The sequence below is a fragment of the Salmo salar genome, chromosome 06, assembly GCF_965601325.2.
Source record: "Salmo salar chromosome 06, fSalSal1, whole genome shotgun sequence".
Lineage (NCBI taxonomy): Eukaryota > Metazoa > Chordata > Actinopteri > Salmoniformes > Salmonidae > Salmo > Salmo salar.
The window spans coordinates 41,439,819-41,458,344 of NC_138296.1; the positions used below are offsets into that span (position 1 = coordinate 41,439,819).

At 42.4% G+C, this 18,526-nt stretch overlaps 1 protein-coding gene across 1 annotated transcript in view; it reads right to left on the reverse strand.

The window, feature by feature from the left end:
• LOC100380767 (myoferlin) overlaps nt 1-18,526 on the reverse strand; it is a 61,212-nt gene that overhangs the window by 17,807 nt on the left and 24,879 nt on the right. The window contains exons 13-34 of the mRNA XM_045720525.2: nt 18,159-18,262; nt 17,970-18,038; nt 17,823-17,866; nt 17,544-17,626; nt 17,283-17,321; nt 16,290-16,414; nt 15,362-15,475; nt 14,723-14,900; nt 13,745-13,869; nt 13,530-13,639; nt 12,965-13,157; nt 12,499-12,654; nt 10,972-11,103; nt 10,665-10,828; nt 8,876-8,990; nt 7,899-8,001; nt 7,466-7,605; nt 6,941-7,105; nt 4,219-4,306; nt 3,723-3,800; nt 3,225-3,406; nt 1,174-1,332 (exon numbers count right to left, since the gene is read on the reverse strand). Coding sequence (XP_045576481.1) covers nt 1,174-1,332; nt 3,225-3,406; nt 3,723-3,800; nt 4,219-4,306; nt 6,941-7,105; nt 7,466-7,605; nt 7,899-8,001; nt 8,876-8,990; nt 10,665-10,828; nt 10,972-11,103; nt 12,499-12,654; nt 12,965-13,157; nt 13,530-13,639; nt 13,745-13,869; nt 14,723-14,900; nt 15,362-15,475; nt 16,290-16,414; nt 17,283-17,321; nt 17,544-17,626; nt 17,823-17,866; nt 17,970-18,038; nt 18,159-18,262 — 2,666 coding nt within the window. The remainder of the gene's footprint in view (nt 1-1,173; nt 1,333-3,224; nt 3,407-3,722; nt 3,801-4,218; nt 4,307-6,940; nt 7,106-7,465; nt 7,606-7,898; nt 8,002-8,875; nt 8,991-10,664; nt 10,829-10,971; nt 11,104-12,498; nt 12,655-12,964; nt 13,158-13,529; nt 13,640-13,744; nt 13,870-14,722; nt 14,901-15,361; nt 15,476-16,289; nt 16,415-17,282; nt 17,322-17,543; nt 17,627-17,822; nt 17,867-17,969; nt 18,039-18,158; nt 18,263-18,526) is intronic.

The window sequence follows — 18,526 nt, forward strand, 5'->3', positions numbered from 1 at the left end:
ACACTGGGCACTACCCAGCTAGCATATTTGCTTCATTGGAAGTTGTGGGAATGTATTTTTTTGGTTTCACATTTGTTCTGGTAGAGAAGCCATAAGAGACGCCACGTTCTTAGAACGTAAGTGAACATTTCACCTGTTCTGGGAACACACATTTTTAAGTTGCAGGGAGGTTCTGAGAATGTTTTATTATGGTTCTCTAAAAGTTTCCCTGGCTGTTTTCTAAACTTTCAGAGAATGGAAATTCTAGGTTATTTGAAGACAATTAAAAAACTGCTAGCTTAGTTTGGGTTAAATTTTTTGAACTCCAAGCACAGATAGGACACATGAAAATGAATTTGCGTAGGCATTAATCATGCAAACACATTTATTTTTTTATTGTGGCACAGCGTCAGTGAGATGAGCTTCTATGAGCTTCTGTTCTCTATCTTCTAGCTTCTGTTCTCTATCCATGGAATGATCCCACTGTACCACCAGGTTGGAGCTAGCATGCCATATTTTTTTTAAACTCATACAAAGGTGTTAATTTTAGTCTACAAACAGACCCCATTTCAAAGGAAACAAGTACACATTAAGATCAGTTGTGGCCAATTAGTGGGCACGGCCAACACACCTGAACACACTTAATAAGACAGAGGATAGAGAGAGTTTTGTTGATGCTGAGAAGAATGGAATGTATATGTTTTTAAAATACATTCTAAAAACTTTCTCTGAGCGTTACAAACAAAAGTTTTCTTCATGTTCTCCGAAAAATTTGACAACATTACTTTAAATAGAACCACGAGGAAACCTGTAAGAAAAGTTATTCTGAAGTACTGAAATTCCCACAGAAGAATGTTGTTTCTTAACATTCTCGGAAATATTGCAGAACATTCCAATGTCAAACAAATTGGAGAACGTTCCTAGAACATTACCAGCATTTTAAATTGAATGTAACCATCTTTGAACTTTTGGAAACGTTCTGTTAAAGTAATGAAATTCCAAGAAAATAACGTTTTTTGTCAGGTTCCTTAAATGTGCTGAGATAGTTGCTTGGCCTTGGAACAATCTAGCACCATTCCCAGAAAGTTGCGGGAAGGTTGTATGCAAAATAACCATAGGACCAAGAAGCTTTCACCAAGCTCTAAGAAACATACGGTTCTCAGAACATTATGTGCTAGCTGGGTAGTACTTTACCTTGTCTTTCAGCAATAGCTCGGCAGCCACCAGCATCTCTCCTGCGTTGCGGCCTTTCTTGGTGACGGGGAACCACAGCAGTTTGGGGGAGACCACTGTGCCGAGATTCAGCTTCACCACAGGGGGGCACGTACAGCGACCCATGGCCTCGTCTTTACCCTGAGAGTCGGACACAGCACAGGGATATGTAGCATCCACATTTATATTTTAGTACATTTAGCAGACACTCTTTTTCAGAGCGACTTGCAATCAGTGCATTCAACTAAAGTAGGCAAAACAACCACATATCCAGATAATTTCAAGTAAAACCTTCAAAATTATCTAGCTAATAGTACAAGAGTAAGAGTAAAGAAAAAGACAAACACAACAGTTACTTTTTTCCTTTTTGTCTACAAGGACAGTGCACTCATCCAAGATGCTTCCAACATACACGCTTAAAAGAAAAAGAATAACAGATAGCTAGATAAGTATCAACTGCTTGCACTAGTCAAAAACAATGGTACCGAAATATTCTTGAACTTACAATATGACACTGTTGAAATAGACAGGGCTGGATAGGGATAGCCCCCTTTTTAAAAATTTTCACTGAAATGACAAACCCAAATCTAACTGCCTGTAGCTCAGGACCTGAAGCAAGGATATGCATATTCTTGGTACCATTTGAAAGGAAACACTTTGACGTTTGTGGAAATGTGAATTGAATGTAGGAGAATATAACACAGTGGATCTGGTAAAAGAAAATACAAATTCCCATCTTTGAAATGCAAGAGAAAGGTCACAGTTCTAGCCATCACTCTGGTTGTAATTCCGATAGTGTCCACAAGATGGCAGCAGTATATGTGCAAAGTTTCAGATGGATAACTTGAAGTATCAGTGAACTACAGAACCCAGGTACATTTGGGCTAATCGTGAAGGACAAATTCGCATTCATATTACATTTTTATGCGAGAATATCGTCCAATATGTATACTTGGACTTTGATTTAGCTTTCCAAGTATTAGTATAACCATGCAATTTTTGTCCAAAATGAAAAGGCATGCTGTCGTACAAAGTTAGTAGCTACATTTTACAACATATACATGGTTTCCAGATATTCCCATAAATCCCAGCTCATTGGCTATCTAGCTAGCTTTGTTTGACACCGATCGGTGCTTATTTGACAAAGATACAGTCGTTCAAGTGATGACCGCCCGCGTCATCGGCGTGCCATGAAGGCATCGCTCTCTGACCAAATATGGTGTCCTATAAGATACACTACACCCCTAATGATATAGTGAAGTCTTGTTACCTTCTAGGATCTCTGAGGAATACATACAAACGTGATTTGGCTGGTTGAAACAACGTTTAGGATGAGACAGATTCCTTTCTTTGCAAATTGAACGAGTGGAAATACAAAAATCGATCGTGCATGCTATAGGGACCTTTTTAGGATATGAAAAAGGATTTTATCTAACAAAACGACACTTCATGTTATCTCTGGGACCCTTTGGATGATAAATCAGAGCAAGATTTCAGAATATAAGTACACGTCACCTTCAGAGGTGAATTTATCAAACCTATCGAGGTAAAAAAAAGTGTTTTGTTGTTAGGAGCTCTCCTCAAACAATAGCATGGCATTTTTGTGCAGTAATAGCTACCATAAATTGGACAGCATAGTTATATTAACAAGAATTTAAGCTTTCAGCCGATATAAGACACTTATATGTACCGGCATTTGTTGTTTCTCTAAAATCTGCGATCTTGACATAACGCGCTGCATGATTTACTACTGTCCTGTTGATGGGACACCGATCCTTAAGAAGTTTTAACAGGGCACAGGTGAATAAGTCCAGGTGAACAGGCAGTGGATGGAAATTGACTGGTGTAATGTATTGACTTGACTCGGACTCACAGGATTCATTGAAATGTACTTAGTGGTGGTCGCACACATTGACCACTAACATGTACATAAGTGTATCACGTATGAATAGTGCTCGGCTGGTATTGCAGCACTAAGTGTCGCTAACACACTACAACTGGTAGGGTAAGTGAGGGTAGGATAGGGTACATACCACCTGGTCACTGTCGTAGAGTTCCAGCACCACGTTGGGGGGGTTTTGTGCAATGGTCTGGGGGTCTCCATAGATCTCGATGTCATTAAAGATGAGGGTCTGGTCCCAGGTGGGGTTCAGAGTGGACCTGATGACCTCCGTGGTCTTACTCACATGGAGGAAGGACACATGGGCGTAGGGATCTGAAGCAGGAGACCAGAGCACAGTCATTGTACTGATAAAAGGGATTTAATCAGCTAGTGGTTCAATTACAACTGCTGTGAGGATTGGGTTACGCTTCCACCTCCACCTCTCTCTTTCCCCATGCAAGGCTAGTAGAAACAACCCAGTCTGTTCCCACTAGTATTGCTTAGATGTTTCAAAAGTGCTAGCCAGGAGATTGTGGACGGTGCTCAATAACTAGCTTACAAACAAATGATTTGGATGTAACAACCCGCTTGGTAAGTAAAAAAAAAAAAGTGAGCTATCCATTTATCTACATTTTATGATGTTCCTCACCTGAGAAGCTGTCCCTGTCCATGGCGATGAGATTCCTGGCCTGATAGACATACACCCTCAGATGGTACATATATGACCCTGAAGAGAGAGTGATGGTGATTTAATGTAATCTGAAAAGTGTGGGCCCAGACTTCCTGAGAGGAAGGGCAGTGGAGTGGAGGAATCTGAGGAGAAATAAACATTTAGGCTGCGGTCCAGACAGAGATTGTCTGGACCGCAACATTTGGCCCAGTGTTTTTTCTAGTGGAGTCATACCTTCACGAACAAAGGAGATGATGAATGTCTACCTGTCAACAAAAATGCTGATGTTGTCCATCTTGTTAAGTATGCAACTCGTATGTAAAATGTGTAAATTAGTTTCCTTTTTTGGTGGACAAACCAATGCAGGACCAATGCATATGTGTTTTTCATACTCTTTCATCTATCTCTGTGTGGTCACAGCCTTAATCACGTAATCAGTGTCTGTAATCAGCTGGCATGGGTCAGTGTTACTCACGGTCAAAGTTACAGGAAACGGTGGGTGTGTTGGCACCAAACAGTCTGGCTGCGTCCTTCTTACTGGCCTTCTCATCAACATCTACCCCCTGTAGACAAAACACAGAGGCTGCGTTTACAAAGACACCCCCAGTCTGATCTTTTCCCACTAATTGGTCTTTTGGCCAATCAGATCAGCTCTTTTGCCAATAAGTGGGAAAAAGATCAGAATTGGGCTGCCTGTGTAAACGCAGCCAGAGAGACCAGTTCAGAACAGGACTAGCAATGCCTTCATTAGAGAGACAGGTAATTCCAGAGTGGTGAAAGTTGAATTTTTATTTTATTTTACCTTTATTTAACTAGGCAAGTCGGTTAAGAACAAATTCTTATTTTCAATGACAGCCTAGGAACAGTGGGTTCAGGGGCAGAACAACAGATTTTTACCTTGTCAGCTCGGGGATTTAATCTCGCAACCCTTCGGTTACTAGTCCAACACTCTAACCACTAGGCTACCTGCCGACCGAATACATTTGTCTTTATTTTATAGTTATTACTTTATTATGATCATCCATCAGGAAAATATTTGCATTGATTACAAGCTCATCATGACATGACAACAGGACATAATCACACAACCAACACAACCATGTCCCAGTCCCCAAAAAATTAACCCTAGTCCCTACCCCCAGACACAAGATTTTAGATTATTGGACCCTGCTGGAGCTATAATGATATTGCTTAAATCTATCCAATCCTCTTGAATCTCCATAAGTGTCCAGGGACTAGGGGTTTGGGTTTGTTTCTGGATTGGGCCCATGATGGTACAGCAGCACAAATAGCACAACACTGTGAATTAAATTTGATTTGATTTGAAATAAATAGGGCATGAGTCAACTCTGGTCTAATCTGTGCCTTTGGAGTGCTTTGCCAACCAGGATCACTGGGCAGGAAGGGGCAGATGGAGGAGAATAATGAGAGGATATTATAATCAAGATAACACACTAAATGGCACTTGGCCAAATTCCATTGTACACTGCTCAAAAAAATAAAGGGAACACTTAAACAACACAATGTAACTCCAAGTCAATCACACTTCTGTGAAATCAAACTGTCCACTTAGGAAGCAACACTGATTGACAATAAATTTCACATGCTGTTGTGCAAATGGAATAGACAACAGGTGGAAATTATAGGCAATTAGCAAGACACCCCCAATAAAGGAGTGGTTCTGCAGGTGGGGACCACAGACCACTTCTCAGTTCCTATGCTTCCTGGCTGATGTTTTGGTCACTTTTGAATGCTGGCAGTGCTTTCACTCTAGTGGTAGCATGAGACGGAGTCTACAACCCACACAAGTGGCTCAGGTAGTGCAGCTCATCCAGGATGGCACATCAATGCGAGCTGTGGCAAGAAGGTTTGCTGTGTCTGTCAGCGTAGTGTCCAGAGCATGGAGGCGCTACCAGGAGACAGGCCAGTACATCAGGGGACGTGGAGGAGGCCGTAGGAGGGCAACAACCCAGCAGCAGGACCGCTACCTCCGCCTTTGTGCAAGGAGGAGCAGGAGAAGCACTGCCAGAGCCCTGCAAAATGACCTCCAGCAGGCCACAAATGTGCATGTGTCTGCTCAAACGGTCAGAAACAGACTCCATGAGGGTGGTATGAGGGCCCGATGTCCACAGGTGGGGGTTGTGCTTACAGCCCAACACCGTGCAGGATGTTTGGCATTTGCCAGAGAACACCATCAGGAGCATGCTCAGGCGTTGTAGGGAGGTCATACAGGCACGTGGAGGCCACACACACTACTGAGCCTCATTTTGACTTGTTTTAAGGACATTACATCAAAGTCGGATCAGCCTGGTTTTCCACTTTAATTTTGAGTGTGACTCCAAATCCAGACCTCCATGGGTTGATACATTGGATTTCCATTGATTATTTTTGTGTGATTTTGTTGTCAGCACATTCAACTATGTAAAGAAAAAAGTATTTAATAAGATTATTTCTTTCATTCAGATCTAGGATGTGTTGTTTAAGTGTTCCCTTTATTTTTTTGAGCAGTATATTATCATGGACTTGGTTTCCCAAAGCCTTTTGATGGGTTCTGACTTTTAGATATGAAATACTCTTATTCATGTCACTGAGGGAGAGAAGGGAATGTATAACGTTTACATTCTGTCAGGATATGTTATTGTTAGTCATCAGGGATCCTATGGGAGAAGAGACATTGTCTGGTACAAGTCAACATGACAGCCGTGAGTTGGGGAAGAGTGAGCAATTTGGGCAGAGGTTAGGTTAGATGAAGTGAGGAAGAACATATATCACTAATCTTCTTGATAGCAACAGAGGTGTATTGGTTGTTCAGATGTGTAACAAGGGGCTCAACATATGAGAAAGGGTTAAATACCAGTGCTTGTGTGAATATGTTCTTTGTCTTATGCAGCTGTATGACCCAGTGGGTGAATAAACTTGGTTTGAACTTTAATAAGCGTGCGTGAGTTTTTTACTCTGTTTAACTAGAACCTAACACTTTAACAGTATTTTATTTCTCTCCATAACCCAGTCACACAGCTGGGAGAGAGCAACACTTATAAAATTTTTGATTGATAGTCAATCTTCTGCGGGTGAAAAAAACAACATTTGTAAAATGAAGCACTTTTGATGTACTTTGATGTGTGGTATGAGTCTAGTTTATGAGTCTAGCCTTCCTGTGTAGTCAACTGTTTTTGAACTCAGAAGAAGTTACTGACCAGCGCCCCCTCCAGTCTGAAGATGGCTGACGCTCCTATCCCATCTGACGGAGCCATCTTGCGTCTCCAGCGGCGACGGCGGAATGTGTCAGACGAACGCTCCTTCCTGTGGAACTTCCAGCCAATCAAGGACGAGTATTCCCAGCCTTCGCCGGGATCCCGCCTCTGTAGAGTCAACGGAGAGGAATTGGACAGTGTGTAAGAAGTAGAAGTTTAGCACTTGAAATTGACATACAGACACACACATGCTTCCACTCTACCCTGCACACTAAACATTTTCCTCCTCTCTTCTTCTGTAACCACTTCCTTCTCCTCCATCCTCCTTCCCCTTCTCCTCCTCTTCCTTCACCTACCCTCCTCTTCCTGCTCTTCCTCAATTACCTCCTCATCTTCCTTCTCCTCCAACTCCTCCTCTTCCTTCTCCTCCTCCCCTCCCTCCCTCCCTCCCTCCCTCCCTCCCTCCCTCCCTCCCTCCCTCCCTCCCTCCCTCCCTCCCTCCACTTCTCTTCTTCCTCCTCCGCTCACCTCAGGTGCTGCTTTAGCGTCTGCTATTTTCCTGCGTGGTCGTAAGAGTCTCTTCCTGCGGTGGATGTGGTACATCTTCTCTGCTGCTCCCCAGGACTTGGGCTTGTCATCGGGGGGAATGGTGACGCCATACTCCCAACCTGGTACACAACACACACAGTGACAAACGGTATACAGAGTCAGAGGACATTCAGCTTTATACTGTAGTATCATATTGGTTATAATAGGTCAAGTCAAAATACAGTACAGAAGAGGTGTATCAATTAAATTGTATACAATACAGTGCCATACTGTTCTACATATGATAATGCAATCCTTAAACAATATTGATTGTTTGATTGAAACAAGTATTCAGCAGTACACCATCAAATCAATCCCAGTGTTAGCATCTGGGTTATGGATATGAAGGAGAATAATTCCAGTGCTTCTTTACCTTTCTCATCCACAGCCCTGTTGCTGTCGAAACTCCAGTCATCCTCCCACTTCCAGCCAGCAGGACACTCTATCTCCCCTGGACTCTGGCTCTTCTGCCCATTCTACAAGGAACAGTCACAGTCAGTCACTTCCACCATTACACAATGGCTGTATATCAACATGTGACAATGACACCACATACAACATCAAAACAATACAGAGACACTGTTTATAAAAGTAGTGAAGTAGCACTCTATTTTCCCCTCTGGGTATTCTGTGTGGGGAGGGATTGATTCACATTGGTTTCTAGTCTCCTATCAAGTATTTAACTAAGCCTCTATATTTATGGGGTTCATTGAAACAAGCACCATTGTGGTAAAAGGTTGCTGGCTGTCTAATCTCCCCGACGTCAAAACAATAAGCATCACAGTTTGAAAACATCAAGGCTATGCAGCTTAGCCTGAAATCCAGACCTGTTTTCATTCCTTGTACTCGGTGTCATATGTCAAACAGTCTGGACATTTGGCAATTTCAACGTTCAACATGCAGAATTTTAAGAACAACTATAAATACTGTTATTAAGAAACAACTTTTATTTTATTTTTTAGATACAATTCTTGGGATGACAAGGAGAGACAAAAAGTGGAATGGTACCCAGGCTATATGCAGCTCTGTTGACAAGGGAAACATGACTTAAAACATGACAGTGAGTGATATGTGCATAAAATGAATCCAGGGAAGAGCACCTGTCGCTACGTAGTCTAGGAGATCAAATTGCAAGGGTAACAGACGAAATGGTTTCAGTTTCGTTGGCCTCTTTTCGTAAGAAAAAGACAACATACAATTTCATCCTAAAAGGAGAATTGATGTGACACTGAGGGGTCTCAGCTTAACTTCTCAGTGTTACACATCTATCCTCTCTTGTAGATAGAGGGGTCTGAGTACAGGCGACAGGGTTGTCTCTAGCAATAGTGTGTGTGTCTTGCTCTGTCTCACCACGTCTGTGAAGGGGTCGGCAGCAGGCTTCCACTCCCCACCAATGAAACGTGTCTCGTTCTGGAAGACCTCGTCTGTGAACTCTGTGTGCCCCGCGTCTGCTTCTGTTAGCAGGCTGAATCACATAGACACATACGTTTGTTTGACTATCCTTGTGGGGACCAAACAATTGATTCCCATTCAAAATCCTATTTTCCTTAACCCCTAACCCTAACCCCTAACCCAAACCCTAACCCTAACTCCTAAACCTAACTCTAATTGTAACCATAACTCTAAACCTAGCCTATAAGCCTAAAATAGCCTTTTTCCTTGCGGGGACCGGCGAAATGTCCCCACTTGTCAAAATGTTCCTGGTTTTACCATCCCCGTGAGGACTTTGTGAGAGAAAAACTGCAAGATTATGTTATAATACTTTTATTGCATCAAATGGTTGTTTTATTCGACAGAATAGAGTATAACTATTGTGTGTGTGTTCTACTGAGGATGGGCCTCTGGAAGATAACACTGACAGAGGAGATTTACGATGTCTTTTGGGTGATAAAACCTAAAGAGCATTCCAGAGCATGAGTTAATGTTTCTGTTCTATATGGTAGTAGAGAGAGATGGTTCCAGTTTGGAGTTGGAGGGCCAGACACTGATCTATACAATGAAAACTGTTGACACAGCAGATACTGTCTGCTATGTATTATAGGTATCTTTCATACAAATCTTAACCTTGTGACCCATTCTATATATCTATTGTTCGTCATGTAGGTTAAAAGGGGTGTATCTTGGCTATAAAAGACCTTTGTACTTTTGTCTCGCCGCTCTCAACGGATCATTAGAAATGGTGATTCGTCGACCGGCCATCACTACTGCAAAGCTCTCACTATTAAAGATTTAGTTGAAGTTATAACACTGACTTGTGTGATAAGTTTGTCTCTCCTCATTTGATAGTAAAGAAATTAACCACCACAACTTCTGGTCCCCACAAGGGTAGTAAAACCAAACACAGACATACACATCACAAATAGCGGGCTTGATCCCACTAACCTACCGAGTACTGGCAGCTGGAGCATAGACCAGGAATGCTCACCTCTAGTGGAAAGAAGGTGGGATTACAGAACCACTGAAGGAATGTCTTGAAAAAGGTCAAATCAACCAAATCAATGAGGTAACTGTGTCTGGGGAAAGGTCAAATCAACCAAATCAATGAGATAACTGTCTGGGGAAGTGTTTCTATAGGAGTACTATGAGGGGGCTGGTCTTGCGCACTCCTGACTCAGAGGCAAACAATGAGGACTTAGGTGGAGTGGATGAGGTGGAAGTGGGACTATTGTGTACTGAGTACTCACTGAGTACTATGACTCCTTGCACATCTATAGAGACGGAAAGAGGATGATTCCCTAACCACAACCACAGACAATGCCAGACCAAGCTAGATTCGTGTGGGTGGGGTAGTCCAACTGAAATGTAAACTACTGAAAACAAACAATGAAAACAGGAAGTTTCTACTTAAATTCAATTATTTATAGAGCTAGAGATCTCCAGCTCACCATCTATCAGGGTCCACAACCTTCTGTGTGTGTGTGTGTGTGTGTGTGTGTGTGTGTGTGTGTGTGTGTGTGTGTGTGTGTGTGTGTGTGTGTGTGTGTGTGTGTGTGTGTGTGTGTGTGTGTGTGTGTGTGTGTGTGTCTGAGTTAGTTTGTGTGAGTGTGTGTGGATATGAGTATAAGTATGAGTGTGTGAGTGAGTATGAGTGTGTATGTGTTCGTGGGTGTGTTTAAGCATGCCAACAGGTCACTCTCACCCTCTCTCGGGGTCGACGAACCACTCGCCTTCCCACTCCCACGCCCTGGGGGGCATAAAGCGCTCCTGTTTCAGCTTCACCTTCCCCGTCACGTCAGAGAACTTATGCCGGCACACCAACCCTGTGGTGCCCCACTTCCCAAACACCTGGGCCTGGTTCTCATACTGAGGGTGAAGAGGGAGAGTGAGAAAGAGGATGTGAGGGAAAATAGATTTTGTCAGCATAGTAAAGACCAGGTAAAATACCAACTTTAGGACTGTAAAACAAAGCATTGCCACAAAACCCATGTGAATAACAATAATAATACCATTTCTGCAAACACACTGAAGGTTCCCTCTGAGAAGCTGTTGAACTTCTTCTCGTGGGCAGAGAGCCCCAGCCACATGTTGACACGGAGCTGGACAGGGATCTTCACACCTTTGTTTTTGTCCATGGGGTACTGGCCAAAACAAACAAACAACAAAACTAAATACTATACATCGGGGTTGAGCGGTATACAGATTTTCATATCTAGCACTAATCGGCGTTTGCTACCCTTAGCTACCCTTAGCTAACCAGCTAATGTTTAAATTATATTGACGGTATTGAAAATCCTACCTGGGTTATTTCGAAATATACCGTAAATACCGAATACCAGTGTATAATCTAACCATACTGTACATCACCTATGAAAACGCCAAGTAGCTAACTGCATGTTATCTCCGAATGTTTATGCCATATCTGAGGTTTAAACCAATGCACCTGCGTTTAAACAGATCTGCCCCCTGGACTCTTCCTCTTTTCGCACTCTGACAGACATTGTCATTGGACATTGACACAAAACTGATTGATTATGAGCCACTTCCCAGCAGGCAAAACTGAGAAAAACTATTTGAAAAGACATCAGTTTCCGATTATAATGACGTCACTTCAACCAGTTTCGCTTCAATATCCACTAACAATGTCTGTGGCATCAGTTTTAACTCTCTGCACACCTTAGTTACTGCATGAAGACTGTCTTGGTCCTGCTGCAGTATTCCTGTACTATTATCATACCACTATACCAGGGGTAGCCAATTAGATTCAGCAGCGGGCTGAATTCTGTCGGATCGGATGGTTGGGAGCCGGAACATAATTAGAATAATTTGAACACTGCAAATTGACCACAACTAATTCCAAAAAGAGATTGTATTTGAAAAGAATACTTTCATACCTTGATTACATTGAGACATGATCACGTCACTTTTTTTATTTGTGTGAATACTTGGGTACAGAATACCTAAAGTAATACTTTTTTTACTGCAAAAATAATAATAATAATAAAAAAATCCTATTTATATATATATTTTTTTTTTTTTTAAATAAAAAACGTTGAGTGGGGGGTAAAAGAAATCACTTTCGGGCTGGTTTTAGCGTGACACCTGTTGCCGACCCCTGTACTATACTTAAACAATAAGACCTGAGAGGGTGTGATATATAGCCAATATACTACAGCTAAGGGCTGTTCTTATGCACAACACAACTCGAAGTGCCTGGATACAACCCTTAGCCGTGGTATATTGGCCATATACCCCACCCCCTTGGGCCTTATTGCTTAATTATACCACTATTACTACTACTACTACTACTACTACTTAAACAAGTACTACTACTATTAGCACTAATATTACTAATACTGGTGATAATAGTAGTAGCATGATCAGTAGTCTCTGTTCTCCATCATAATACCTGCATTAAGATAGTATGGGTCCTGCCATAGAATTTCTCTACCATTATCATACTGCTACACTTATTACTACTACTACAACTACTACTACTATTATCACTAGTATCAGTCTGTTCTCCATCCTAGTACCTGCATGAAGATGGTCTGGGTCCTGCCACAGTATTTCCCACAGGCCTGCTCACTGTAGGTGGAGTAGAGGATCTGATTGGCTGGGAGACGGGCGTACGCCACCCTCCTCTCTCCACGCAGCATCCAGATCACCACGTCAGGCATACTGTTCTGGGGCTGAGGGAAGAGTGAAAGACAGGTATGAAAGAGAGATTATTAAGGGATGGGGAGAGAGAGAGTTTTCCATTGACAGTAGAGAGAGAGAGAGAGAGAGAGAGAGAGAGAGAGAGAGAGAGAGAGAGAGAGAGAGAGAGAGAGAGACAATTCAATTCACAAGCTGGTTCAAATTGAGTGGGCTTGGCACTCCTATAACAAGTCATGGCACCCTCAAAATAAGGGCACGCCCTTACTTTAAGGACATTCCAATATTCAATGTGCTATTGAACCCTGAATGTCGTGAGAATGTCAATGTCTTGGTGCTCCTGACCTCCTCTGCAAGCTGTTTCAGTCTCTCCAGCCAGCCCTCGATGTCTGTCAGAGTGGCTATAACGTCGGTGGCCTCCTCCTTCAAGTGTTTGGCCATCTCTCTGATGCTAGCCACCGCCGAATCACGCAGCTTCTTAATCTGGACGTCCAGCGCCGTCAGGTTGGGCCTGCCCTCAAGCTCTGGTACCTGAAAGCTATCAGAAGCTATAATGAGGCTACAGAAACTGTACTGAAGCTATCAGAAGCTTTAAAGCTTTAAGAACCTATATGACGCTATAAGAACCTAGCACTAAGCAATCAGAAGCTAGTGTTCATCTATCAAAACGTATCATGAAACTATCACAACCTCACATTAACTAACGAATGTGAAGCTAGGGTGAAGCTATCATAACCAAGCACAAAGTTACCAGAACCTAGCATGAAATGATCACAACCAAGCATTAAGTTATCAGAACACATCATGAAGTGATCTGAATCTAGCGTGAAGCTAGGATAAGTTAGAAGGAAGCTAACAGAACCTAGCAAGAAACAATTATAAGCTGAGATACGATCGATGAATGTCTTACTTGCTCAGATCCTCAATCATGTGGTCGATGAGTTTGAGCCAGATCTCAGCCAAGCGCGCCTCTGAGGCTTTGGCAAGGATGGCTGTTCTCAAAGAAGTGAGGTTGGATTCCTGGAAGAAATGACGACAAAATAATAAAGTTGCAACAACTGAGAATTATCCCATGATTGGTTGATTGATTATTTGATTGGTCGATTTGTTGAAAGTGTTTCTCACCAGTCTATCTGCGATGGAGAGGATGATGTTGACTGAATCTAATCGGTGACTAATGTCTTCCCAGAAGGATGTGAGGATGACAACAGGTTTGGTGTCAGCCCAGGGCAGGTAATAGTAGTGGTTGCCTACAGGAGAAACAGAACTAAGTCATATTCAGTTCAAGCTGCAGAGTGGTATATACCTGTAGAACTTGACAATTTAGTCCTGCTGTATGGGGATGTCTCTACTGCATTGGGAACAGCAATGCAGTTTTGATAGGCATGAATGGTGCCCTCGGAAAGTATTCAGACCCCTTTACTTTTTCCACATTCTGTTAGGTTACAGCCTTATTCTAACATTGATTAAATAGTTTTTTCCCCTCATCGATCTACACACAATACCCCATAATGACAAAGCAAAAACAGGTTTCTGAATGTCCTTGAGTGCCCCAGCCAGAGCCCGGACTTGAACCCGATCGAACATCTCTGAAGAGATATGAAAATAGCTGTGTAGCAACACTCCCCATCCAACCTGACAGAGTTTGAGAGGATCTGTCCGAGAGGATCTATTTCCGTTTTTTTATTTTTTATAAAGGAGCAAACATTCCTAAAAACCTGTTTTTGCTTTGTCATTATGGGGTACTGTGTGTAGATTGCTGAGGAATTTGCTTTATTTCATCCATTTTAGAATAAGGTTGTAAAGTAACAAAATGTGGAAGAAGTCAAAGGGTTTCAATACCTTCCGAAGGCACTGTATGTTTTCCTGTTTTGATATGCATGACTGTGTATAGTTGGTCTGCCTTGTGCCTTTAGAATTGATAGATAAACAAACACATGCTCTCAAAGCATGGGTGCTAAAAAAATCTTTATTTTGTAAACATTCAAATTTCAGGTCTAATCAAGGTCTAATGTGTTGGCACTGGGCTGGAACAATAGCTAGCACACCAGGAGGGTACCCATCAGAATGAAGAACACTGGTGTATAGTCTAGGTTTTCTCACCATCAAACACAGCACAGCTGTATTGGGTTGTGGATGCCAGCGGCATGCAGGTGGAGTCCAGCTTGTTGCCGTAGTTACCGATGCTGACCTCGAACTGGATTGGCTCACCGGGCTCCTGGAGCATGCAGGAGCTGTGGAACACAGCACACAGCGAGAACTTCCTCCTCCGCTGGTACTTCTGAAAGCACAAACAAGAGGTCAGGGGTGCTTAATTCCAGTGTACATTCATTAAAGGTGCATTATTGCCTGACTAAATCAAAATTGGATTTGGAAACACTGGTCTACACACAAGAAATCTGGATGGAGGGTAAACTTTTCCCTTCAAGCTTTCTCTGTATCCATTTCTCATCAGTTCTTCTCTAAGTTTTGCAAGTTTCGTACCAGGGTTGTTGGGGTCAATTCGAAGTCAATTCCGGAAGTAATTTGAATTACTTTTGAAGTAAATAGCTTCTACCTTACAGTTTATTGAGAAGTCATGTAAAATAGATGCCCTTTTTTAAATGATTGAACTGGAATTTCAAATTACTTTTTAAATTGACTGCCTTCAATTGGAATTGACACCAACCCTGTTTCAGACCTTTATTAATACATGAAGCAACAATATCCCAGCTATGGCAGGGTCCCACCCTCTCTGTGTACCTGGGCCACCAGGATGTCATCACTGGAGATGTTGTCCAGCTTCCTGTCAGCTTTGCCCTCCAGCTGAGTGGAGAGCTCGATGAGGACTCTGCCCCTGTAGGCCACCCCTTCACCCTGGTAGACAGACCGACAGACAGACAGACAGACAGACAGACAGACAGACAGACAGACAGACAGACAGACAGACAGACAGACAGACAGACAGACAGACAGACAGACAGACAGACAGACAGACAGACAGACAGACAGACAGACAGACAGACAGACAGACAGACAGACAGACAGACAGACAGACAGACAGACAGACATGAAACAACACAGTGATACTGTAATCGTGTTGCTACACAAGATGTTCCTGTCAACACAGGAAATTACTTGAAGGAAAAATTAAGCTTAATGACAATTGTGTTAGACAGCTGACCTGTCTGCTTTAAAGCTATTATCAAAGTTGAACTGGAACCGGACTATCTGGATTTGAGGAAGGGAAGTATGAAATGTGGAAATCTCACATGTGTTATACATTGGAGGGGGGTGTATATATATAAATTGGATACCTGTATGTTTTATAGATTAGATACGCTTGCCAAGAAACTCAGCAGAAAAGAGAATACTGATCTAAACCAGATGTTCCTTGCCTATATTTGCTCAAATGTATTTTTGTCTAAGAGAGTCCAATGCTGGCTGCGTCCAGAAAAGGTTTCCCCTGCACAGGTCACTACTGAATAAACCCTGGGCGAATGCTTCATAGTTTTCTCGACTACAAGAGCTGATTTTCTACAACAATTGAAATTCTGAATCTTAATAATGACATGTTTCTGTGAGAGAGAAGTGCATGTTAGATATGCAAATATTTACAATAAGAAAAAGGAATAACAAAACATCCAGCCAGAGCTGAAGCACTTGTCCTCAACCCCAGTGATGGTCTTACCTTGCCAAAGTTGAGTTCCTCGTACGGGTCTGGGAGGCCAGTGAACTCTCTGGGACTGCCGTACAGGTTTAGGTAGCAAGGCCCAAACGCTGGGAGGAAACCCACCCCCGCCTCTCCACTGCTCACTGTAATAAAAAGGCAGGTTCTCTTTGTGAAATGGTTTGCTACAGATATTTTGAATTAATGTAATATTTACTCCAGTCCATTGCCAAGTACACTGTAATTAGCCTGGCGACCAGACTCTGAGCGACAGTGTTAACAAATCAAATCAAAAGTTATTGGTCACGTACACATATTTTGCAGAAGTATGTATATAATGGTGTGTATAGACAGTATGGACAGTATATGAATAGAAAATGTGTGGACAGCAGTAGTTATATAGGATGAGCCTTGACTAGAATACAGTATATACATATGAAGTGGGTAAAACACTGTTCAAATGACCAGTGTTCAATGACTATGTACATACAGTAGGCCAGCAGTCTCTAAGGTGCAAGCTAGAGTACAGGGTGGTAGCCGGCTAGTAACAATGACTAAGTTCAGGGCAGGCTACTGAGCCCGGCTAGGGGTGACTATTTAACAATCTGATGGCCTGGAGATAGAAGCTGTTTTTCCGTTATTTCCCCCCGTTTTTTTTTTTTTACATGGTAATACAACGTGGTCTGGTGCCTATCCTACATCTGTAGTCAAACTTTAGTATTGACAAATGCTGTCCCTGGTTGACAAATGCAATAAAAATCTAACATTTTTATTGTCACACACCAGATAGGTGCAGTGAAATGTGTTGTTTAATAGGGTCAGCCATAGCAGTAAGGCACCCCTGGAGCAAATTAGGATTACGTGCCTTGCTCAAAGGCACATAGATAGATGTTTTGACCTTGTCAGCTCAGGTATTCAACAAGGGACCTTTCGGTTACTGGCCCAAGACTCTAACTGCTAGGCTACCTGCCACCCTATAGGGAGGCCTCATACAAAAAGATGATGGTTCTTTACCTTCAGATGACAGATTGGTGCAATTTTCTGCAGGTGTATCTGTTTGAAGGGACAGATGCAATGTGGATGAGACAAGGAACCCACACACACACACACACACACACACACACACACACACACACACACACACACACACACACACACACACACACACACACACACACACACACACACACACACACACACACACACACACACACACACACACACACACACACACACACACACAGTGAGAGAGAGTGAGAAAGAGCGATACCATACCTTCAATCTCACCACCAGATGAGGCTATTTTGGTCAGATTTAGAAATGTGGTTCCTATCACATCATTCCTGGTCAGACGATCCCTGTGTGAAAAGATCAATACGCTGTTAATAAACGTTCCTACGAGATCCATGTCTTCAAACTCAAAGTAGCAGCATTTAAAAGTGAAGGTATACATGAATGTGGATAGTGTAATCCACAGTAAACCGTTATTACAATTGTTTGAACGTCCAAACATGCACTGTATCTGTCTTCCAGGGAGGATAACCAAAGTCTTACCAGTCAAATACAGTCAACTTGATGCTTTCACACATGGATGGGAACTAAAGAGGGAAATGAGAGCATGTTGTGTTTGTCTGGCTTCCATTCATATCATCCAATTGTGTTGTGGTGTACTACATGTAATACGAGAGAGCTAGGTCATACCTTGACCTGAAGGTTGATCAGCTGGTTCCACTCAGGATTGGCATTTTTCTCGATAATTTTGGTGCACAGCTGAAACCAAAGCAATGTCATCATTAAGCAACATCTAACCAAAGACCTGACAAATATTTGCCTAACGACTTGCGTTTTGTCTTTCTCTTGCATTCTAGGAGTTCTGAGTCTTAGCTTTACCTTCTTGCCAGCGAAGCTGACCTCCAGAAATGGATCAACTAAGTTTTTCTTCTCGCCTTCCCCTCCAAATACTTGTTTCACAGTCTGTACAAACGCATCATCCACTGTAAGACGGAGTGAAAGGATATTAACATACACCCACAGAAAAAACAACAGGCGTTCAGTCAACGTTTTGAAAGAACAGGCCCACTGACAACAATGTTGGATTACTTGAAATTAATTCCCAGATTCAAAAAGAACACTTAAACACTTGGTGTTTGCAGATACGTGCAATCAATATGGTTTTGGCTGTTCATACTAACTTCTGCCATATTGCTTACACGTTTCCTTTACCTAGAAATATGCACACCCAATGGGGTAGGGGGTAA